This window comes from Excalfactoria chinensis, chromosome 2, assembly GCF_039878825.1.
Source record: "Excalfactoria chinensis isolate bCotChi1 chromosome 2, bCotChi1.hap2, whole genome shotgun sequence".
NCBI classification, from domain to species: domain Eukaryota; kingdom Metazoa; phylum Chordata; class Aves; order Galliformes; family Phasianidae; genus Excalfactoria; species Excalfactoria chinensis.
The window spans coordinates 117165852-117191034 of NC_092826.1; the positions used below are offsets into that span (position 1 = coordinate 117165852).

General features: G+C 40.3%; 2 protein-coding genes across 2 annotated transcripts in view; both read right to left on the minus strand.

Annotated features, from left to right (window-relative positions):
* Positions 1-227: 227 nt before the first annotated feature.
* TMEM42 (transmembrane protein 42) lies at positions 228-5432 on the minus strand. The gene is made up of 3 exons (XM_072330111.1): positions 5269-5432; positions 2255-2401; positions 228-1492 (listed from the first exon to the last, which is right to left on the minus strand). The coding sequence occupies exons 1-3, from the start codon at positions 5383-5385 to the stop codon at positions 1349-1351; spliced, it is 408 nt and encodes a 135-aa protein (XP_072186212.1). The 5' UTR covers positions 5386-5432; the 3' UTR covers positions 228-1348.
* Positions 5433-5467: 35 nt separating this feature from the next.
* KIF15 (kinesin family member 15) overlaps positions 5468-25183 on the minus strand; it is a 33142-nt gene continuing 13426 nt past the window's right edge. The window contains exons 14-34 of the mRNA XM_072328126.1: positions 24803-24944; positions 23063-23204; positions 22550-22747; positions 21532-21639; positions 20768-20873; positions 20202-20367; positions 18791-18941; positions 17654-17736; positions 17153-17228; positions 16816-16902; positions 15814-15918; positions 14859-14981; positions 13234-13380; positions 12498-12605; positions 11994-12158; positions 11464-11573; positions 8919-8991; positions 8302-8339; positions 7467-7632; positions 6932-7063; positions 5468-6782 (exon numbers count right to left, since the gene is read on the minus strand). Of these exons, the coding sequence (XP_072184227.1) occupies positions 6699-6782; positions 6932-7063; positions 7467-7632; positions 8302-8339; positions 8919-8991; positions 11464-11573; positions 11994-12158; positions 12498-12605; positions 13234-13380; positions 14859-14981; positions 15814-15918; positions 16816-16902; positions 17153-17228; positions 17654-17736; positions 18791-18941; positions 20202-20367; positions 20768-20873; positions 21532-21639; positions 22550-22747; positions 23063-23204; positions 24803-24944 (2510 nt within the window). The 3' untranslated portion in view covers positions 5468-6698. The remainder of the gene's footprint in view (positions 6783-6931; positions 7064-7466; positions 7633-8301; positions 8340-8918; positions 8992-11463; positions 11574-11993; positions 12159-12497; positions 12606-13233; positions 13381-14858; positions 14982-15813; positions 15919-16815; positions 16903-17152; positions 17229-17653; positions 17737-18790; positions 18942-20201; positions 20368-20767; positions 20874-21531; positions 21640-22549; positions 22748-23062; positions 23205-24802; positions 24945-25183) is intronic.

A 25183-nucleotide genomic window follows, 5' to 3' on the forward strand; every position in this document is an offset into this window, starting at 1 on the left:
AGTAAAAGGCACAAATCCAACTCCAGTTGGATCCAAATCCAACACCTACAATCTATTTTTACAGTCCTGTTGGGCACGGAGCTGATCTGCCAGCTAATACAAACATGACAGGTCCCGATAATGAGGCTCACACAAACGTGTCCTTGGGTTTTCTGCACATGCCATGACTATGACTCACTTTCTGCAGTTACAAGAAGACACAACTTGGCAAGCCCAGAGCAAACAAATGGTATCACCATCATGATGCATACATTTTTTAGGCATCATTATGATTCTTTATTAGGATTGCAATCAAAAATTACCACAGAAAACAAGCATGTGCAGGCAGGGGAAAGAAACCAACACCTTGTAAATGATGATTCTTGCCACGTGTAACATACTGGCGGGCATCTCATTCTGGCAATAAAGAGTAATCGCTGACCCACAGTTGAGCACATTGCACAAATGGAACATAGCATCATCCAGCAGTAAAAGAACACGTTTTCTGAGAAAATTCATTTCTACTTAAAGCAACTGTCAGCTCAAGTGATGAGTGTTCATCATGGACACTCATAATGAAGAGGGCTGACTGATGACACGGTGTTCTCCCCGTATTACAGTATGATGTACACAAACCAGAAAGAGCAATATAAAAAAACCAGTGCTGGTTAAGAGTTTAAAGGGAAAAGCAACCCCTTACAGTGAGCAACATGTCAGGAATGGGAAACTGGGAATTACAGGCAACAGACGTAAATGGCAAGTCCAAAGGTGTGTGTGATAGAGGCAGCCAAAGGAATTAATGGAATGCTCCACCTCCTTCCAGACAATAGGAACCTGGAGCAAGCATGGGGCCTCTCTAAGAGGCAGCAATGAAAATCAGCCCAAGCAGGACAGAAATGTCCACAACCTTCAGTGCCTGGTTCTGCTTGCTTTTTCATTTTGGGATGGTTCCTCTCATGGAAAAGTACCAATGTACGGTCACCTTCCACAGCCATTATGTTTACTTTCTCCCTCCCGTCCTGGCACTGGGAAGGCTCCATCAGCACAGGGTGTGAAGAGGAGGGGTGGCTGATAAGCTCTGGCTCTGGTTTCCAGACAACTGACTCAGACTGATCAGCTCTCCCTCAAGTTGTCACTGTTCCCACAGCTCTGCCAGGCACCTGGAATTGTTGCCCTGGCCAACTGTGGAAGATAAAATCTGCATAAGTAAATTTGCAGATCAATGGAGAAAGGTGCAAGGGAGCTGGGCAGGTCTGACGGCACTCAGTAGGCTCTGGCATAGAATGAGGAGACTGAGAAAGAGCATGGTGTGAAGACCTGGTTGGGACCTGGTGGTGGCAACAGCTGAAGCTGGAAATGGAGAGAGATGTCACAACGCCTTCTTCTCCACCACGCGCAGTGTCGGCTGGGGTGCAGCAGTATGCAGCAGCATGAGGCCACAGAGCGTCACAGTGAGGCCAATCCACCACAGTGGTGTCCATGTCTCCCCAAAGAGAAGCTTGCCCAGGATGGCCTGGAGGAAAAGAGAAAGACAAAGCTTTACTGAGCTGAGCCACCTCAAAGCCTTCTGCACTGCTAAGCTCCTCCCCAGGGCTGCTTCAGCAGCCCAGAAGAACGTGCTAGAGAAAACTTCTGGTGGGACCATCACTGACATACAGATAATGGTGATGCTGGAGATGACCTTGTTAAGCAGACAGCCAGAAAGCACAGATGGAGCTCCCCGACAGGATTTCAGCAGCTGCAAGCATGCTTTGCTGCCTTCCAAGCACCTCTCAGGAACCAAGTCTCCACTCCAGTCCATAAAAACACAGCTCCACTGACCTGATGGCATTTTGAACAAGGCTGTGAGCTGGCTGAGAAGGGCTGGATAAGAGAAACAAGATTGACAGCTTGCGAGAGTGAAATGCAAGCATGCCTGTGGGCCAAAAGTGCTTGTGCTCTCACTTAAGAGGTGGCTTTGATCTGTCAAAAGTGAGGTTTTGCTTTAGCTAAAGTAAAACAAAGCGAACGCTCCCAGCCCCAGCTCTCACTGGCAATTAGAGAAGTTCATTACACCTTGCAGCTGCTCCAGGGTATGACACCCGGCAGCAATGCTCTTCTTCCCACACCATGCAGAAAAGCCTACAGCCTCTGTGTGAGGGACAGCTGTGAGCTGACACAATTATTTCACTGCCATCTGCACAGGGGTACCTACACCTCCCTTCACAGCTAGCATCGCCATTCCACATCACTGTGCTCCTCTAGGCTTCAGCACCTTGGGAATGAATGTACTGACCGAAGAGATGAAGTTGGAGGCTGTTGTGGTCACGGAGGCAGAGGCCGAGGAGGAGGACAGTCGCAGGGCTTTTGCAAAGACTGTCCACATGACTGCATTGCAGGCACACACCAAGCCAATGCAGCCCACACGAAGTAGAAGAGGAAGCTGTGGGACAAAAGGGAAAAACCTGGTTATTGTCACTGACTGCTTATTAAGCCTCACTACAACACTAACACTTCAGAGTGAAACCAGAGTAGCATGGTCTTGAAACTGAGTTACAGATGCTATTACATGAAGATGAATATAGTACATCACAGAAGACAACTGAAACAAGAAAACAGTCATGAATGGAGCATGGCTCTGAGGCATCTAACCATGAATCCAGCCTCACAGTACAAGCTGAGAAGTGCTGGGACAGCGTACAGTAGCTGCTAAAGTCCAGAAAGCTCCTGGCCTTACAACTTGGTGCACACACCATGCAGTGAAGTGCCCGTCCATCACCACACATATGGAAAAGGGTCATATTTGTCCCTGTCAGACTGGAATGCAGCTGCACGTGTCAGCACTGACACCCAAGTGCAACACCTCACACTTGGCTTCGCTGAACCTCAATGAGGTTCAAGTGAGCCCACCTTTCTAGAGAGTCAAGGTCCCATTGGATGGCATTCTTTCCTTCTGGCATATCAAAACAAAACCCTGCTTGATGGCTGGCACAAGGTCTCCAAGGTTAACCCCAATCCCACAGAATTCACATTTGGCCTCATTTTGCCCCATCGGTAACAAAGTCCTCTAACTTTATCAAGGCAATGGCAAACATTCCCACACAATTCCCACCTGTGGAATGCTTTGCGGTGTGAGGCCCTTTACACCAACACATCACAAAGGAATCATAGGGTCAGCCAGGCCCAGATGCACTGACCCTTCGAAGAAGAACTCTGCTGCTATGTCATGGCTCATTGTGGGATGGGGGTTGCCTTCCGAACAGCTTCTTACACGTGGCCTCTCCCTCTGCCTGGATTAATGGACATATTGCCTCGGCCATGGCAGCTCAGTATGTCCATGTAGGCCATTTGGAAGATATGAAAAGCATCTTCATGTTTTATAAAGATTCAGTATATTCTTCTCTGGATCAGAAAGAGCCCATCAAGGCAGACTGTGAGAGGATAAAGGGCCTTAAGATAAAAGGGTCTAATTACTGTCTCCAGGTACCCACCAAGAAGGTGAAGAGGTGGTTCAGCCAGGCTCTTTGCTGAGCTGCATTAGGGTATGACAAAGGGCAGCAAGTATAGGTTAGGAAAGGGGAAACGTTGATACAGCACAAGGGAAAACAAAAGCACTGAAGCAAAGGCTGCAGGTTCCGTAACCTTGGAGGTGTTCCAAGCTTGACTGGAGAAGGCCATGAGCAATCAGCCAGCCCTGCTGGGGCTGGACTAGAGACCTTTGGAGGTGCTGCCTGACCCGGGTTACTCCATGAGCCCTACCAGGCATGGAACGAAGCTGGCTGTCTTCAGAAGCAACTCCACTGCTGAACTTCTACCATGAACTCGTACTGTAGCATGCTCTGGAGGTGGCGTATGCCTGGATTAAGGTTTCCCAGAGAGGCTGAATCCTTCTGCATCTCAGGCAGAAGAGCGGTCATGGCACTAGCATGCAGTGCAGGCACAGGAACATCCCCGGGTGCTCCCCACAAGGAAGGACGGAGGTGTAATTCCTTTCCTGCAAAGGGCTCAACAGAGCCAGCCCAGTGAGTCAAAGATTACTGTTCTGATTGCTTTTCTAAGAAGAGATTAATTCAGTGTACATTTCAGATAATCCAGAACCACCGCTGAAGTGGCAGAAGCAAATTTAGACGGAGGTTGGCAAGAGAGAGGGGAAAGTAAAGAAAAAGCTTTGTTCAGGCAAAATGACCCCTCGTGGTCAGGTCGCTCCCAGGTGGGGCCAGCACACATCCGTCTGCCCTGGAGACCTGTCTCCGTGCTGCTATTGAGCATCCCAAAGCTCTGTGTCACCACCTCTCAGAAGCATCAGCACACCTTTAACACCTACCGCTTTCCACGCTACACAAGCGTCGGCAGCTTTTTAAGGTGCTCTAATAGATTTCTGTAGTTCTTGTTCGAAAGCAAAACTCTGGGACCTGGCGTGCGTGAGGCCCACACTGCCAGCAGGGTGAGGGAAGGGGGGTTTGTCCCACTGCGCTCTGCGGCCTCACCTCCAGCACTGAGTGCAGTTCTGGGCAACACAGTCTAAGATGGACACGGAACTGTGAGAGAGAATCCAAAGGAGGGCTACAAAGATGGGGAAGGGTCTGGAGGGCAAGATAGATGAGGAGTGGAGTCCCTGTGTTTGCTCAGCACAGAGCAGAGAAGCTGATGGAGGCCTGATGGCAGCTGCAGCTCCTCACAGGAGCTGAGGGGCAGCGCTGAGCTCTGCTGTGTGTGACAGCAACAGGGCCCGAGGGAACGGCATGGAGCTGTGCCAGGGGAGGGGGTCGGGATTTATGGATGTGGATGACACTCCTACGAGCCTCCCCCTCTCCAGCTGAGCAGTCGCAGCTCCCAGTTACTCCCCACGTTAGGGGTGTTCAGGCCCGTCACCATCTGGGAGTTGCTGACACTTGCTCCATGCTTTACTTTTTGGTGAGCGCAGAGCAGAAGCTTTTGGGGGGAATCAAGCACCAGGACTCACAATTTTCGTTCTCCTTCCTACCACTCTCAGACACACGGAATCTCTTGCTGCGTTTTCCAGGTACCCGCTGACCGCAGCACCTCCCATACCCCAAACGTTCAGCACATCACGGTGCCGGGCAGCGGCCCTACGGGGAGGGCGAGCAGCAGTCTGCGGGTCGCCCCTCGGACAGGGCCACAAAGAGCAACGCAGCACCCGCTGGAGCACGAGGAAGAGCCCGCACGGACTTCTCTGTCAGATGCGAACTCCGACAGGCCGCGCAGCTCCCGCCCGGTGCCGAGCAGGGAGAGGCCGCAGACGGTAACTTGGGGCGGGCGCTTCCCCGCTCCGGCTTCCTCCTTCCTTACCCAGCCGCCGGCCGCCTCCCCGCCGCGCAGGAGCCGCGCCCCCAGTGCCAGCTTCGCCGCGCCCGCGGCCGCCGCCCCCAGCAGCCCCGCAGCCGCCGCCGCGCAGCCCGGCCTCATGCCGGCACCCACCGCCCGCTTCCGGGAGCGCCGCGGCACCGCCCCGCATCACGGGGAAGAAAGGAAGAAGAGGCGGAGCGACGTCTGTATACAAAGGTTTTATTGGGAAAGGTTGCGGTACCGATAGCGCTTTAGCATTACAGCCACGGACGTGCCGCACAGAAATGCCGCCGAGTAGGTGCGCTCACGCTGCGGCTGGCCGTGCCTTGCCCGCACAGCGCTGGAGGAGTTCCTCGAGTGGGGCTGAGGGACAGGAGCGGGACACGAGTAAACCTGCAGCACGTAGTAACAAAAACGCGAATCCTGCTAATCCTGCCAGGGGCGGCTCTGCTGTCCTCAGCCCTATTGCTTCCAGGGGCTTGGCGGCTCCCTTTACAAAGAGGATGGAATTACTATGATGTGCTGATTACACACCCTGGAAGCCGCTAAAAAGACAAATGCTCGGTGTCACAACCTAGATGGATGCATTGGGTTCTCATAAGAAACGTTTCAGTTATTTACAGTGAGCGTGATTAAATGGCCTTACAGTCTGCTCCTAAAAGGCTCTGCCAACTTCCTCATCACAGTTCTATCTCCCCTGCTTGAACAGAGACATTTCAACACAACAGTTATCAATCACTTGGAATGCACTGCCTACAGTACTAACACAGAACGCTGTTGAAATTGCATGCCAATAAAAAGAAGTGTTTTGAAGCATTTTGGTTTCAATCAGAGAAAGAGAAGAATAAAAGCAACAGATACTTCTGGTCCTATTTACAAATTCCTTATTACATACACATTCCTGCTTTATTGAATAAACTTCAATTTGGAAGTTGTTCTCAAACAGCTACTGATGCTTATGGGGTTGTTCCATCGGACGTGTTTGCCGAGTAAAACCATCCTACGCTCAGGTAAAATTAAAGCCCTATAAGGGATCGTGCCTTTCAAAATTCAGCTCAGGTGGCAAAAGTGGCACTTCAGAAATGTCAGCAGGAACCGAACAGAAGCACAAAAGGAATGAAGGATCCAGGCATGTTCCCAAGGATGGAGCTTCTCCTTGACAAGGTACAAAAAGTTCAAGGAGGTGTCTGTCAGCACCTATCCAAAATCACTTATTGCAGTTACGGAGCCTCTTCAAGAGGGAGGTATTAAAACACCAATGAAAGCTGCCCATTTAACTGAGAAAATTCTTCTCTGAAAGTGATTACCAGCAAAAGAATCCAAGGAGCAGGGGGTTGTTCTGAACGCAGCCACCAACGTTCAGGGACAACAGCACAAGTCAAGCTTTGCTTGTGCCGTATGTATTGAGAATACAGCTCGGCAGGTCCGTGCCATTATAACTGCTCGTGGTGTCTGCATACGTCGCATCGTTTCGCTTCTTTCAAAAAGGTGTTTTCAGCTCGCAGTTTTTCAGTCTCCTGCAAAACAGGAAAACGCTATTTAGAACTGCGGGTACGGAAGGGACATTATTCTCATAACCTGTCGTGTTTCCAAGTCACATCTGTGCGTGTTCAAGTGACTTAAACAGCTCGGGAGATGTGCTTGAGGAAATACAGAGCTAACTCACCTCAGAAAGTTTAGTGTAATCTTTCTTCAGTTTCACAAGATACTGAATCTTCTGGTTTAAATTTTGATGACCGAGTAATTTCCCATTCTCCTCAGCAAGAGAGTCAACTTGCTTCCTCAGCAAGTCTATTTCCTGTAATTATTAAACACATCATGTACATTTTCTAGCGTTAGACCTTCCTTCTATTTCAGAAGACATAGCTGATGTGATTTAACATCCGAACATTTACACCTGTTGTAACACATGATGCAAGAATTGGTTCATCCAGGCAACGCATATTTCTCCTTGCGTGCTATTCTGGAAGAGAGAATGCCTCATGCAATTCACGCTGCAGATTGCGACACTGAGTTCTGTACTCAGAGTTCCACTAGTCGTTTACCAGTTAACAGCATCACGAATATGACTGAACTGTCAAGCAAAACATTTTCAGAGGCCTCCTTTGATCGCTAATATCGAATACTGTTCAAGTAGCAACAGAGCTCTACCTCTGCAGAACCACATCTTACTCCAAAGATTAAAATTACACATATACAACCTTTCCAATTCTCTCTCTCTCTTCGTATGTTTCCTCCAGTTTTGATCTGATTTCTTCTTTTTCCTGGAAGGCCTTCAGCTCCAAAGATCTCGTTCGTTCCATCTCCAGAGTCATTTCAAGACAAGTGTTCTCTCTGATTCTGAGAGTGTTTTTGGTCTCTTCTAATCTACCAACATAAACACATCATGAAATACGACATACAAACCAATTACTGTGCCAGCTTTGGACACAGGGGCAGACTTTTAAAGACATTCTGGAGTTTAATTTTCCCCAGAACTCGGTGCTAGCAGGAGAAATTGCATCCTGCTTCACCACTGCTATGTCACTTAATAAGTCTCTTAAGCTGGGCAGTGTTTTGGAGGACAGTAGGAACCGTCTCATAAGTAATTTAATTGTTCAAGCTGAAGTGCAATAGAAGCCCAACAAATAACATACAGACACACAGATTAAGTTTAAAATTACATCATATTTGCAGCGTTAGTAAAGAAACGAGAAGGATTTCAATTGCATTTGAAAAGGAATGTGCTCAAGTCAGGAAGTATAGAAGTGTTCAAAACCTTATCTTGTAGACTGTTTTAAACAACTCAACATTAAGTCTCTTCTAACCTAAGCTTTGCTTTTAAGCACCTCTCAGAGCATTTCCTGACACATTGTGAACCTTTTGGAAAATGAAGTAACAGGTGCTACCACCACCTACTGGTGAAGAAGAGTAAGAACTCAATGTAACTCAATGTATTTGGAACTTCAGACGTGGACTTGACTCCCTAAAAACACATTTGTGGTGTTAATGAGTTTAACACAAAGTCTCCAGTTCACTGTGCAATATTAAACTTACTCTGCTTTGATTTTCAGCATCTCCTCCATTACTTTGTTCTGTAAAAGTTCAAAATATTAGTTACATTATGTTTAAATTGCTTGTAAGTGCATGTATGCATTGTACTTTATTTTTCCTAAATGATTTGTCATTGACCTGGTGCCAAGTACCTCATTCCAGACACTACCAAAATCATCCTGTTACCCAGTAATTCACATCTCTAACATTCATTATAAATTCACCTCTTGGCTATGTGCATGTATTTCCATTTCATGCCAGCACAAATGACCCACACCCAGCCCATTGGTACAGGACAGCTAGAGCTGGAAGTTCTGCCTCACAGGTCTATTTCAACTTCTACTGTGATATTAGCTTCCCTTTGGTAGAGCCTTTATGTTAGCAAGTGACACAACCTCCACTCCCCAGCTCCATAGAGATGAGTCAGATTTAATGATCTGAATCTATTTTTGCTTATTATGCAAACTGATACACAGTTTATTGGAGTTTTACTAAGATAGAAATTATATGAGCTGAGCCCCAGGGTCTGTAACTGTTAGAAACCACTAAAAATCAATACATGAGTAATACCTTCAGAACAGGGAAACAGAAACCACTGTGTGAGAAGGGTAAAACAATACCTTTGCCCGTCGTTCTTCAGCAATCTCCTCCTCTTTCTCTTGGAGCTGTTGAACATCAGCGTGTTTCTGATCGCTGAAAGGTCCAAGAACAAGAAAAGACTTTTGCAAACACAGGACACCAGTTGTAAAAACAACCGCTTATCCAGATTAAACCGCTGATGCATATAACTGTCATTATATAACTTCAGACTCAGAATCCTGCACCATCACAAAACAACTCCGGAAAGGTATTAACTTTTACATTCCAAGAACATCTCCTTTTCCTTTGGCAGAGTACAAAGAAACAGATCTCATAACAAATTCAGGCTTGAGGTGGATGTCTTATGAGCTGACAGTGCTCACTTGCACACACACTGCGAAAAGGAACTCACTCCTACTAGATCCTTGCACAGCGGTGCTGCCAGGTTAAAAAGTTAGGAGTTTTGTATTCAGATGGCTTGGAAACTTATTTTGTTCTTCAAACATGACATTGGATGGAAGTAAGCAAACGCTATAAAGTTAAAATAACCACTCCAAAACTACATGCCAATGAGGGTCACTTAATACCCGTAGAGAACATTAAGCAGGAGGACTTCACTGATTAATAGTTATTCTAATTTGACACAATTTTAAAAGCTTAGTGTTTTAGAAACTGAAGATCTTTGTCAGCTTAGCTAGCTAGGGGAATTTATTTCTTGTTTGTCTCTGGTGGATGGATACAGCCTCAGGCTGAGTGAGTGTGTGTGTATGTGTGGAAAAGGTGCTCTTTTGCTTTGTTTTAAACACATCAGCATCAACTGGAAAGGTCTGACAACATCTGAGATAACTGCTTTGCCTTGATAAATTTCAGTACCACCCTCTTCTGAAATTCAGCCACATTCAGCCAGCTGATAAGCGGCTGGAAAGAACTACATCCACCTTTGTTTGCTTATATTCACTAGATACTTAAATTAACTTTAAAAAGCTCAGGTATGGGAGATGATTGATAATGGCTGAGACATTCTAGTGCTACACTACTAGATGGCCTATACTACCTCAAAAGTAGTGAGAAGAGTGTTCCAGCTTAGTTTTGCAGAGGTGAACACTCACCTTTCCTGGACAACTATTCTTCCCTGCTTGAAGGCTAAAAACAAGAGGAGAGCAGGCACTTGGTCTCATCTTGCCTTCTCAAACATTCTCCACTTCAGTCCAAGATCTCTGCATCTTGTTACTTAGTTACGTGTGACACCAGTAATCAAAGCATCTTGCTTTCTAAAATCAGACTGCACAAGAGGTAACTACTCCTTGCTGCTATCAGCTGTTACCACAATGTATGAAGTACGTCTATGTTGTGAATATCTTCACTTGAAATATCTGAACCTGATTTTTCCAGAGCTCCTATAACCTTCAGTCTATTCAAACCACAACTCCCATCAACTAAAAGCTGGGAACTGGGACTGCCTGTCCAAATTGCATCTCAAGGTCTCCTGTCAAGAAACCAGCAAATGAAGAACATAAAAGTAATGCTTTTCCCTGAAAGAAAATGGGACCGAGTGACCTACTTGACAGCTGTGTCAAAAATGAAGCCATATAATTCAGTTTTCCACAGCAATCTATGTATATGCCATATATATATGTATGTATGTAACCTGTGTTGTTGGCAACATGCCTTTGCAGCTCAGGAGGCTAACTGTATCCCAGGCTGCATCAAGAGAAGCATGACCAGAAGGTCACGGGAGATTATTCCACTCCTTTGCTCTCGTGAGACCCCACCTGGAGTACTGCATCCAGTTTTGAGGCCTCAACACAAGAAGGACATGGAGCTGTTGGAGCATATTCAGAGGGACACAAAGCTGATCAGAGGGCTGAGGCACCTCCCCTACAGGGATAGGCTGAGAGATCTGGGGCTTTTCAGCCTAGAGAAGGTTCTGGGGGGACCTTACAGCAGCCTGCTGGTACCTAAAAGGGATGTACAGGAAAGCTGGGGATGGACTTTTTGTAAGGTCATGTAGCAACAGGATGAGGGAAAATGGCTATAAACTGGAAGAGGGTAGACTTGGACTAGATATTAGGAAAAAATTCTTTACTGTGAGGGTTGTGAGGCACTGGCACAGGTTGCCCAGAGAGTTTGTGGATGCCCCCCTCCCTGGAACCACTCCAGGCCAGGCTGGATGGAGCTTTGAGCAACCTGGTTTAGAGGGAGGTGTCCCTACCTATAGCAGGGGGTTGGAAGCAGATGATCCAAAAGGACCCTTCCAACCAAAACCATTCTACAATTCTTTATCTACTGAATCAATAAGTGCTCAAGTAATGTGACAAAATATAATATCCTTCAATGGCTACTTGTATAATTATTTTAGATTCTTTTTCCTCTGTATTTCCCATATTAAATGCAACAAAGTAATTATAATTAATGATTTAAAGGTAGCTAAATTTAAAGTCAGTAAATGACTTTCATAGAAAAGGCTGAGTCAATCTCTAATTAAACGTGCAACACGCGAGATTGTATTTTGAATAAAAACAGTATATTTCAGTTTATTGTACTTAATCGCTTCAAATTAAGAGTTTTCTTTTTATTTTCCTTTACCTGTTCTTGCTTAGTTTCTGAGCTTCTGTAAGTTGACTCTGTAAATTCCTGTTGTTTTCCACCAATATCTGCATTTCCAAACGCAAGCTCTCCAATTCATTTAATTGTTCCTAAGCAAGTGAGATCGAAAACACTACACATGAATACCAAATGGAGATTCCTGTCTGAGTTAAATAGAAGACGAAGCTATTTGTCCAAAAATAAGCACAGTCCTCTGGCAAAGATCTGCATGACCTTTCCATTCACAGCTTCATTAGTAATTCGATTTAGAAGTCAGAACAGTTTCATTACTAAAGATGACGTTACCATTTGACACTCTTGAACAGGAAACCACTCATTCCTTGGGGAAGACAACACACAGGGATTTCTCAAGCAAGTTGTCAACATTTGTTACAAGCCCAAGAGAAGACCAAGAACTGCCTTCCTGCATTAATAGACAAGCTAATAAGAAGAGCTCATTAAAAATCTGAACTCTGTACTCTGTCTTACTGTAATCTTAAAAATTGATGATAGAGTTTAATTCATAGTACCTTCAGCCGCAGAATTTCATCATTTTTAGCTCTTCGTTCTTCATTCAGTTCATGTACAAGGTGCTCCAGAGTGATTGCAGAAGCCCTCCTATCGGCTATTTCTTGCTCGTGAGTCTCTAAGATTTTTGCCAAATTCACATCAAAATTAGGGGGAGTTTTTGGACACTGGAAAGGCAAAAAGCAAAACAAAAATAGTCCAAAATGATTAGTCAAGAACTGTTTTCACACAGAATGTCAGGGATTGGAAGGGACCTTAAAAGACCACCCAGTTTTCTCCTGTGTATTGGTGATGCACTTTTAATAAGAGATCATAGATTGATAGATTCCTGGCAGAAAAATCATCAATAATATATAAAAGCTGCAAACAAGATGGATAGGATTTGCCCATTCTTAAATAAACTGTATTTTCTGCTCCCACTATGGTGTAAGTAAAGTTTATTATGTCATTTTCAATGAGTTCTAATAGTCACTATAATGAACATGTTTCTCTTAGAAATGTCATACCTGAGGAAACGTTACTGCAGATGAGTCCACAAAGAAGCTATCTATTTGCTTCATTTTGAATTCATATTCACTCTTCCTCTTTTCTAGTTCTTCCGTCATTTTGTCCAACTATTAGAAATCCCAAGTGGAATTAAATTAGCTCAGAATAGTCACAAATCACAAAAGAAAACAGCAACCATATCCTTATTCTCAGCAAGCCAAGTACATAGTATTATATATTATCTTTGACATCACTTTCCTGTTTGTTTTCTACATTTACCTATTAACTGTTTATCATTTGACAGATGCATATGAGCATTTTTCGGAAACATATATATTATATATATAATGTGTAGCTAATTTGAACTTTGAAGGTGTTAATGGTCAAAACATGATTTGATACAAGTACTTTGGTGATAGTTTTAGACAATTTCCTCAAAGAGAATGTGCCAACGAAATAAAAAGATTCCTTTCAAAAGGAATGTATCACTACTAGAGTTTTTGCCAACACAAATATCTTAATTAGAGTTAAATCTGGATAAAGATTAGAGTTAAAATCTAATTTCCCAAACACTTAAAGGTTACCTATCCTTTCCTCAAAACAACAACTCCTTTGATTTACAGTAAGAAGCGCTGTTCTTCAGGAGTACTGTGTACAAGATATTCCAAAGTTACAGGTCAAATGTTTTCCAGAAGTTACTGTTAGCCACAACCCACTCCCAAGTTGCTAATTATCAGAAGAATTTCCTTGTTTTACCTGTTCCCTGAGTTCCTGGATTAAAGCTTCTTTCTCTGTTATGTCTTGCTGTGCGCACTGAAGCAATGCATCATGTTTCTTAGAGGCCTCTGTCAGCCTTATCAGCTGATCAGAGGTATGGTGCAATTCTTCACACAGAAGGTCCCTCTATTTTAAGGCAGTGGATGAGAGAAGAAGGAAAACAAAGTTACTACTATAAAGCAGTAGCTTCAAGATGTTTTATCAATCTTAACAGCAGTGACAAGAGCTAAAGGCATCTCCTCTTTCATTTTTCCTTTATGAACTGTAGCAGGCATTCACCCTATACATTTCTTACTTTGGCAAGTTTTCCATATCCTTGACATTGACTACAGAACAAAAATATGAGAACTTGCAGGGAATATAGCTGTGGTTAGATACTTCTGGGAGATATTTAGCATCAATCACTGTTTTAAAGAATAACGCACACTGAAAAATTAGATACAACTCTGTAAATAATTAACTAGAAAAAATGTAGAGAAATGCTCAATCAGCAATTACAGCCTTTTTAATGCATTGCTATCATGTAGGCATCTCCGAATTTATTCTAGGATCTAGACTCCATCCCTGATATGATGGGAGTGGGAAACTTCCACTAAGCGTGCTAATCTGGAAGAAGAAGCAGTTCTTAGTATTTTAGGTACCACCTTGGATTAGAACTGATGGAATTCTCCTGTCCATCAAAAAAACATGAACATAGTGACTGATGTATAAAGTCCAAGAATGGGAAACTCCATACTTTCATCAGTAGACAGATACACTCCAGGATGACAATATGTTGAGATTAACTATTTTCGTTTCGCTTAAAAGATAAGTAGTAAAACAAAATAAAGTGATTCATTTGGCCAGCAACTTGGTTTAGGATTTCATAATGTTACACTTAGATATTGCTATTAGTCAAGAAAACCTGCTTATTAAATTTAGTGAATATATTTAAGAATGGCTTTTGAGAACCAAATGCTTCTGTGGCAGATATGATTGGTAATTACATTGATAGAACTAAGCATATGTAATACAATTATCTTGTAAAATGTGAAATTACTTCTAAGGACAGATTGGTGGCTTTGCCTGAAGGGCGTGTTTACCAAAATAATGGAGACTGCAGTAACAGGAAAGATGAAGTTAAAAAAGAAAGACAATTTTAGAAAGCAAAGCTGTACTTGAATCAACCATGCAATCTAACTAAATCATTTTCCAGCAGGTGGAGCTTTAGTTTAAAATTATGAGTAAAGAAGCTATAGAATATAGTAGCTAGTAGGGGAAGAGAATATTGAACATAATATATTCTTCTAACTACTTTAATTTCTCAGCTGCATCATCTAATATTACCATTAAATTCAGCTGATGACTCCTCAGTGGCCTTAACAAAATTAAACCAGACTTTCAGCATAGGTTTTTAATGAAGTAGCTTATAAAATATTTATGTCAAGTAATGTGATAATTTAACAGAATTTGTCAGGTATCTCATTAAAAATTCCTTTAAGAGCAGCCTAACCAGCTTTATTTTGAACTGAAATGATGTTAAGTTTTACACAAGTATGTTAGGCAAAAACCACATCCAATTAATCTGTTAAATAATCATCATACACCACCGGAAATGTCTTTACCTCAATGTTATCCGCCATTTGTCTTCTCTCCAAGGCTTCCCTCAGTTCTTCAATCTCCTTCTCCTGATTCTCTATGATTCCTTTGCTTTCTTCTTTTGCAGCCAGAACAAAATTATACTTGCACTAAGAAAAAGATTAAACTAAATTTAGAGCATTTTAGGAAAACTTGTAATAAAAGCAAGTTAGCAAACAGAATAAATACGTGACTTATCACACATCCCATAATGACAACTACAAAATGTTTAACAATCTCATCGGTGTCAATTACTTAAAGCAGCGACTCGTTAAGTTACTCAAGCAATATTATTAAAAATGAGTTGTCAAAACAATGGAAAAAAATTGATACAAATTAATTGCTGAAATAACTACTGATAAAAACATGTAACCATACACAGAAATCGTTCTCATGAACATTTTGTCAGTAGTTCACTGACATATAGCATTTAAAGCTCAATATCAGCGAACTGCATCATGGGTTATACTCTATCAGTCTTCAAGCGAAATGCTTTTTAATAAAGATGCGTAATGTTTATTAATAGTCACATCAACACTTTAGGGCTGTTTTGTGGGGTTTTTTTTTGTTGCAGAAGATAGTTATCTCAGCTACGCAAAAATTCACTTCCTCACAAATGAATTTACAATTCTGCTTCAGTTGCTCATGTCTGAAATCAGCATTTTCTGAGCAAATCTAAATGTGACTGTCAGCTGAGTGTAGTTTACAGGATGTGAATAGGTCCCCTTAGAGACACTGCTCTTTACCCACCACGTGGAAAGAGTTCAGTTTTCAAGACAGCCTTAGGCATAAAATGTTCAGAAGATTTCAACATGTCAAAACAAAGAAGTTTCTTTCTAAAACACTACAGCAAGTTATGCTGTTTGAGACCCATGATAAGACATGTCATTGCCTTCCATTTCTGAGAAACGACACCATGTCCTTCAAAATGACAGAACATACATTTATATCCTCCAGCTCTCTTGTTAGCCCATCTATGGATTCAGTTTTATGATTAATTGAAGACCTCAGCTCCTGGATCTGTCTCATCAAGTCAGTTACAACTTCCTGCAACATAAAACACAAAAAAAGGTTAATCTGGATACATTTCTTCTTACATTAAAAATAAAGTGCATGTCTAAAATACACGTATAAAACGATATATACATGCATGCTTCTCATTACTGAACTTGCTTTGGCGGATAATTTGTCAATACCAAATTTCAAACAGGCATTTGAAAATGAGGCTCCGATCTACACATGTAAATGAGCAACAGGAAAGAAGTTCTTAAAGTTTTGTTTTTGTCTAAGCACTTACTTAAGGAATTAAATAATCTGCTGTGTTTATTATAAGAGATTCGTTCTCAGATTTGTACTCAGGCTGTGATGTGCTTTGAACTGTACTATAGTTTAAGGTTATGTTGATTTGTAAAGTAAAAAGATGCATTCAAGAAACACCACTGCACTGATTCTTCTGACCTCTAATTTTTTATATTAGTTATTATTATATATTTATTACTTTTTTATTTTTAGCATGGAAAACCCTTAAGCGCACATAATATGTATATTTTCTGAGTAATTAAAGCACTGCTGCTTTACATACAGCATAAATATTTGTGCTGTGAGAACTTAAAAAGAACAATTTAAGCTTTCGAAACCCAAAGCCATCTTTTCATCAGGGTGATCTATGCATCATTTCCACATAAGATGTTTTGTCCAGCAGAGAGCTTTTAACCTTTGCTCTCTTTTTCCCCCTTTAGTTATCTTGTTTTTCCTGAATGCACATTAATTTCCTACCACTGCACAAACTCAATGCCAGTAAGTGGTAGGACATATTTTATCTAAATATACAGCCAGGATTGCCTAGAATCAGAATTACCATGTATAACAGAAACATTCTGAGCTTTTAAAACACAGCACAGCTACCTGCAAAGCTAGGTAGCAGAAACAGAAATAAACACAAACCTTATCTGCATCATTTGTCTTCTTCAAAGAAACAATAATCTCTTCAGCAGCAGCCAACTCCTGTTCCAATTTCTGCAGTTTTTCGTCCTAGAAGAAATAATATTATGAAGAGACTTAATTACTTTTGAAACACACTTTAAGCACAAAGCCAGGAAAAGTAAAATGGAAGAAGCTAAATTGTTTACCTTAGCAGAAAAATTAACAGTAGCTTGAGCTTAATAACTCTACATTTATTTTGCTGATAATCTAAAGAACAGTCAGCTCAGCAACAGAATTGCTATTAACATACATGGAAACCCATGAAAATTGACTTAGTCATTCAGTTCTGCTGTTGTACCTGCTGTTCATATCGCGTCAGCATTTCAGATGATGGTTTCTCCACTTGTGCTTTTTCAAGTACTTTCAAGAGCTCTCTGGAGAAGAGAAAAAAATATTTCTCATGAGAAATATAATCAGAACCTAAGAGAGCTTTTACAAGAATCGAGTCATATACGTTTATTCTCATCTGCACTTAGTTAAAGAACTCTGCAAAAAAAAAAACCAAAAAAAACCAACAACTAAGTGCTTTTCATTATCATACAAGACTAATAGTTAAGTTACCAGACATATGCTTACCTTCAATGGGAGAAATTATAGTGGCTATGAAAATACATTTGCAACGTTAATTGGAATGAAAGCACCTCATTTTTACATAACTTGGATAAAGTAATATGTAGCTACGTCCATCCATGTGTGGACAAACACTTCTAGCAAGGTCACCTCCAGAACAGAAAACCCAGCATAAGACAAAACCAATGTAGTTAGATGAAAATAAAAGACACAAGGAAGTAAAACTCACTTTGAATTTTCTTTGTCTTCTTGTAATTGTAATCTTAGTTTCTGATTATGTTCTTTTTCTACTTCCAGGAGTTTTAGTAGGTTCTAGAACATAGAAATATTTATTGTTATGAGAAGTTAAAATTGGAGGCTTTTGGAATAACTTAAAATTCTAAACAATTACTAACAAATAACTGGAAAACAACAACAACAACAACAACAAAAAACAACCAAACCACAAAACCCTAATTGGAAAGATGCTTACAATTTGTCCAGGAAAATGCTAAAGTCTTAGTTACGATTAGAAATCAGCTCTTCTCACCAGCCACTGATAATAATACCCTATGGCTGTAACGTTCCTCAATATCCAAGTCTTTAAAGGAAAAAGAAGAATTTTCCAATATAGATTAATTAGAAGAGAGGGGAAGTTGTTTCAAATTTTAACCAACAATTCAAGGTATTGCACTAAGAGTAATTTAAAATCACGTTTTTTCAATCTGTTAGTATCCCTTTGGGTGTCCAAAGAGAAATGTTACAGCAAACTTGATGAGTAGGCAAACGGCATACACTGCAGAAAACCAGGAAATATCATTTACTAAAGCCCTTGAGCAACCTTATTGCTGTTTTGCAGTCACTGCAGTCTGACAAGTCTTTCAAGGGCAGCATCATCTGAATTGCAGGAAAACGACTCCCCACAAAAAGCATTAAACATTTTAACAAAATTACGTCCGCTATACAAAGCAAATTCTTTTTTCTTTTTCCCTTCCAAGAATGAATACACAAGCTCATTTTAGGTAGCACTGAGATAGAAAAGTGATGTTTAGATGTCAGGGTTCTTTTCCAAAGCAGTTTCTTATTCCTTTACTAATTGACCTATTTCCTTCAAAATTTCCAAAGGGATTTATTCAGCCAAAAAAACCTGCTACTACATTGTGGTATTGAATCATTTCTTCTAGACTGTATTTGCAACAATCTTCTTCTTCTTCTTCTTCTTATTATTATTATTACTTTTAAATAAAACCCTCTGGTTTTGTCTGCAAAAGAGAACGCTGGGAAGCCTATTATTACTGTGGAAGCTATTACCAGTGATACAACAACAGAAATTAATTTGGCCATATAAACAACGGTATAACAAACTCTTCTAAGAGCTTTTTCTTACACAGAGCTCAGTTTTCATTGCTTCAGTTTCTAGTCGTCTGTCCTCAAGCTGTTGTTTCAGCTGATCTGTCTCAAACTTTGTCACTTCTTGCAAATTGTCATAGTCATCCTGAAGGCTTGCTTTCTCTTCGAGATTCTTTTCATATTCTAGCCTTTATTTAAAAAGGAAAACAACAACACCCACAGTGTTAACAGCTTGTTTCATTATGAAAACATTTCGACCAATTGTATTTTACAAGCTTCAGTGAATCCACCAAGTACAGTTATTTTCAAAACAAGTGACTGCCACAGAACCTCTTTTTAAACCCTACATTTATGAAATAGGAAATTTATATGGTAATAGCAGGGAAGGCAGAACATTTCTTCTCATCCCTAGAAATAATCCACTTTTTTTGCTAAACCCTATAGAAAATTAGGTCACCTAATCTTGATAACAGCATTCAGCTATGGGTTTTTTTTTTTTTTGTATGCTTGTTTGTTTTCCCCACTCTGTACCTATTAGATCAGTCCTAGGTACCCATGCCTGCTTAGTTGGTATCTGGGCTAATTATCCCATGTAAACCTCAAGAGGGAAATAACTCAGATTTCTTCAAATTGCTATCCTGGAAACTTGTTTCAATTGATCTTTCACAAAAGCTAACAGCAAAGATGGACAAAAGGACTGCTAAACAAGTGTTAGGAGTTGTGTTATTAACAGAGAGCCTCATGAAAAAGCATATATCCTCCAAATAAGTCAGTACTTTTGCTGATAAAGGCATCAAGAACACCATAACACAATTTCAATTGCAGGTTCCCAGTATCACAATGCATCACTCAAAAAACAACTTTGGATGAAACATGAGCCATTACAATGCAATAAATGTAGTTAAACTTTCCAGGCAAAACCAAATCAAAACATTAACAGCCTCTCCCCTATTAAGAAACAGCACCACCAAGTCACACTAGTGATTAAAAACCTCAGTCCCAACAATACATAATACTTATTATTGCATACAACACAGCAATGCGTCCAGACTTAAAAGCCAAACTTTGGTTTCTTTTTTTGTTGTTTCTTTCTTTGTGTTTGTACTTTTAGATCAGCATCATTCTGTCACCTGCATCACAAGAACAGGTAGTGGAATGATAGCTAATTTTTAAGACTTGGCTTAAAAAAAGAAGATTCATGCCTCCTTAGCCACTTTACTTATCTTAAGCTTATAGGTTTTTCCTACTTAATGGGAAAATGCTATAAGCAAACAAAAATTAAGGAAGCCTATTTAATTATCTTTCTGCTAATTTCATCATGTTCCATCATGCATAGGAAAAGAACTGGGGAAAAGATTGGTGCTTCTAAGAAATGTAAAGTGCAAGTTTGCAGACAGAAGATGCATTCAGAAGGAAGGTTATGACATTTTACCAAACTGCCGACATACCTGACACTGTCCAACTTGAACTGTACATCCATATGTCTATCAGAAAGCTGACTCATTTCCTTCTCTTGCTTTTCCCTAAAGGCTCTGTATTCCAGTTTTACAGCAGACAGCTCCTTGTCCGCAGACTGCAGGACAATGCGTAAGTCATGGACTTCACTTGTTAATACTAAAAAAATAAATAAGTGTGACTCTAACATGAAAAATCAATAAACGACTGGTTTTGAAAAAGTAAAGGCAGAATCCAACAAATTGCATCAGAAATCACTGTACTTCCATTCACTGCCAGAAGAGTTTCCCTTTATTTTTGGATCACGTTTGCTTTTAAAAATACTGCATTCTGTACTCTATTCATATCAGAATGAAAAGAGAACATTAATCAGAATTGCATACTGTACAAGGCTGAGCAGAGATAAGGCTATTCTGCAATTATTAGAGATTTATTTTAAATCAAACCTGTGTGACATTTAAAATCTTAAACCAAGTCAGTTAGCACGTACTACCACTGTTTCATAACATGAAGGCAACCTCAAAACTTCACATGGATTTTCAGTGTTCCACAGACTTACTATCAGACTTTCTCTGAGCGTCTTGAAATTGTTTTTCAAGCAGTTTTATCTGCTCAAGTAGCTCCTCACGCTCTTTATTCCAGTCATTCCTTTCAGATGAAAGAAGCTGGAGAAGCAAAAGATGTAAATGAAAATAAACACAGAAGGTTAAGTCATAGAGATGTAACGACACCATTTTAGAACTGCTCATTAGCTGATCATAAATACAATTAATACTTCAATATAACTGAAGAAGTTACCTTTTCTAACAAGAAAAAGATCATTTAAAAGAGCTGAAGTCTACTCTAAAACAGATTTATCAGATAAAGGACTACAAGCTTTGTTTTTCCTTTTCATATTAAAGGAAATGGATTAAGGAAAACTTGCAAAGTTTTTATACATAAATGACTTTTCAGTTCATTTCCAGTTGAGGAAAGCAATACATTCAGAATTCTGAAGTTCTAAATTTCTTTCGGTGACTCCTTCCTGTTTCTCCAGAAATAATGAAGTTGGCCAAAAACAAGCACTGACATCCTTAATTGTCTGCTTATGTTTTAGTTTAAGATCAAGCAGGCTCAGAATTACAACCTATTTATTAATTATTTTAAAGCTGCGGTGTTATTTTAATTGCAGTCCCTGTCCTTTTGTACAGCTCCTAGTTATAATGCTACTATTTTGTTTCAAAAGTCAAAACGCAAGCAATGCTTCTGACCTCGCTAAAAGACAGTAGGTTAACTGTGGTAAATACCACTCAAGCATAAACCTACATTATACTGATTCCTCACCTCCTGTATTTGTGCAGAATGATGCTCCAGTTTATTAATATGTTGCTGGAGTTTTATATTTTTGCTTTCTTCCTCATCCAGCTTTGTCTGCATTGTGTTCAGTTGTTCCTGTGACAAAAAAGACATTCAAAATTAGAGCATCCATCTTTCAGTTACTCATAAAGGCCATATGGCAGTCTGTGCGTATTAAATGCAAACTTTTTTTTTTAAATGACCTGAACCAACAGTGAAAAGAACAACCAAAAATAAACTGGTAACTTAAGTAGTTGATTTCTCCTATTGCCAACCAGACTGCCAGAACACAAGGAAATCCATCTGTGAGAACAAGGATCGAATCCTATAAGCACCTACATGTGTGCTCCCTTCTCAGACACACATTTATCTTAGAAATATAAGACTTAAATATGGAATTATTCAAAATATTCGCTAGCTAAATTTCTTTTTGTCTGTTCACAGAGTTTGGGCTTTTATGCATGCTGGTTTGATTTTGTCTATTTTACAAGCATCAAAATTAGTTCAATTTCTAGAGTATAGCTCAGATAACTATATAATGCTCGCCTATGGCAAGCAGTGTTTGGCAGGTTTCTTCAAATAATGTAGTATTTTACATTATGCTTGGGGGCTGTTCCAAATGTAGCTGTCACTTCATGCTTATCAGGAAGATAGTTTAGAAAGGAGTTACCAGGCTAGAACAGTAAAAAATTAACTATCCTGCTTATTTCAAATCACAGTTTAAGAAGCGCTATGATTTTTTTCTACATAATAGCTATTTTCAAATTTCAGCTTCATCTAGGATTAAGATATACAACTCCCAAATCCCCTTCAATACTTTCAATGTAACCTCTCTTAAGTACATTGTATTATTAGACAACATTTTAGAGATGGCTTAAGTATTCATCACATGCTTCAGTTTTCCATGAACATCAAAATATATTCGGCAGGGTGAGCTACCTCATGCCCAAACTTGCTTTATTATGAAGTTACTCACGTACTTCCACTTTTTATTCCGAACACTCACCTGTGCCATTTTGAGCTCCTCTGCAATGGCCTCATACGCTTGTTCATTCATCTCTGGGGGAACTGGCTCTTTAAAAATGTCATCCATTATCTCTTTGCAACATTCAGAATCTTCAGAATGAAAATCTGAGATCTCTGGGCTTATCCGTGGTACGAGGCGAGATCTTAGCTGGTACGCTTTTGTTGGAGTAGTTATGTTCTGTTACAAAGATTTCAAAACACTCTTTATTTTAACTGCAATAAGGAATTAAACTTTCTCTAGTATTGTATTTCACAGTTCTGTAGGCAGAATAATGAAATAAATAAAATGCTCACAGTCACTTAGTTCTAAAGCACTACGCTTTCAGATTCATTATCTGATTACAGCAGGGAATAGTTCAAAACCAAAAGGAACATTCCTAGTTTATCATGTTTAGGTTACTGTAGTTAGGCTAGGGTATCCTAGAAATGAAGGCCAATGTTCTCACATGACTTAGAATTAAGTAGACGTGGCTTTAAAGAAATTCTTTTGTACCTTAAGAGTTTCTCTATGTAGCTTATGCAACTGAGAAACTTCTCGGCGTTTGTGTGCTTTGGTCGCCTCCAGAATGTTTTCAAGGTGCTGGTTTGCTTTCTGCAAGGACTGAAGTTCTGATTCCAGTTCCATATGCTTTTTCCTGTTTAAAAAGCATTTTAGTACAGTCTCGATGAGTATGCTTCCACAAATAAGAATAAGCTGCAGCATTGCCAACGAGCATCATGCTGAAACTGAACTCTTGGACAAAGATTGAAGTACTTTATTTTTTGAGGAGAAAGTCATCACTGCTCTATGTTGCATTAAAAAAAATAAATTAAAAAGCTAAGAAGTTTATTTGTGCTTTCATAATGAAGAAAGCAGATGGATAACTAAACGTGTCAGAAAAAATCCATTACACGGTAGGAAATAAGCTGAGAACTCTGCAATTCCTTTTACGAGGAAGTGATATCACCCCCACCAAGATGGTTTTAAGCTTTAAAAATGTTATCCAGTTATACAAGAAGCCTGAACTGGTGCTTGCCAGGATTAAAGAAAATCCTTTAAAGATTTCTTTTCCCCTGGAAATTCTGCTCTTTTAAGATTATTTTTCCTTACAGAAATACTTTAACTAAAATCTAACAGTCACGCAGAAATTTAGGAATAATTTTCATTAGGTATTTTGCAGACCTACACGGTATTACTGTGACTGTTGGCCTTACTGACATCATTGTAAGGTCAAAGTGTACAGACAAAAGGAAACACACTGTTTCATCTTTTGGCAGCTTAATGCAGTAACTTTGCATCGTAATATCAGCTTCTGCAATGAAACAGAGGGAACAAAGTAGAATTTCAGTTCTGACTGCTAAGAGACAGCAGAAAAATTAGCAGTTTCTTGCAAAATTGTTAAGTGTTGCTCTACTTATTCAGTTACAGCACACGGTCATCACTTACACACAAAATAAAGCATCCAGTTACTTTGAAACTGGAACTAAGTTTAACATTTAGCAAGTCCAGAGGTGACTCCATGATGACTCCTGAGCCATCAAAAGTACCCTGCGTGACTTCACTAGGTAAGATGCCAGAATTGCTAACAAAAACATGCGTGTACTATAAAGAAATCAAGACATGCACAAAGCTTTGAATACAAAAAATAAAAATATATCGCATTGGCAGGAAAATAAATTGATATATGAAGTTATGAATAAAACTCTGTCATCAGTGATAATGAACAACAGATGCACTGCTGAAATGAATGCTTGGATTCTACATTTATAATGACTCCCACCTGAAGCCTTACAGAAGTTTTGTGAAAGTCTTGTAGCACTAGAATACAAGCAAAAAAAACCTCTCCCACACTTGAAAAGCAATCAGTCACTGGTTCCTGTCACCATTTCCACCTGCAGTATTTCTGTTACTGAAAACACTTCCTCAACGCAGTGACTAAGCCAAGATCCCTGTTCCAAGAAATAGGTGACTTCAGGTGATTCAAAGTCGTGCAACATTGGCACATTGTGCCTCTTAGGATAAAGAAAAGATTTTGGAAAGACAATGAATCTGAAAGTATGCCCACACTGTGCTTCATGGGTGTGTGTTTGGGAGTAACTGAGTTGACTGGAACAGACTGTGTGCATAGTCTTACTGAAACTCGTATACAAAGAATACATTCTCAGACTGTATATCCAGGATCTGAATCGTACTTTAAAATGTAAATAATTAAAAACATTTAACTGAAGACATTCCTATACTGCTTTGTCTCACTTGGTTAGCTCTTTAAATTCTTCATATTCTTGTTTTGAAGTCGCCAATTCGCTTTGAGTTTGTAGCAGGCGTGCTTTCAGCTTCTCAGCAGATGCCAGTGAGTTGCCTTCGGCTAATATGGTGCTAGAATATACGTGCTGACCTAGAGAACAAAAATAGCTCCTCAGAAATCAGAGTAGCTCAACTATCTTTTACCCAAATGTGAGCATTCATTTACAGATTTCTGAACACAGCAACACTGATTGAACAAAATAGGTATCAGATACAGCCCACATGACAACTAATAGAATAATTAACATTACTAGAGCCCCCATGATAAAGACAACAGAAGAAGATTACCAATGATATGCACAAGATTAAAATGAATCCAAACGCCCTACA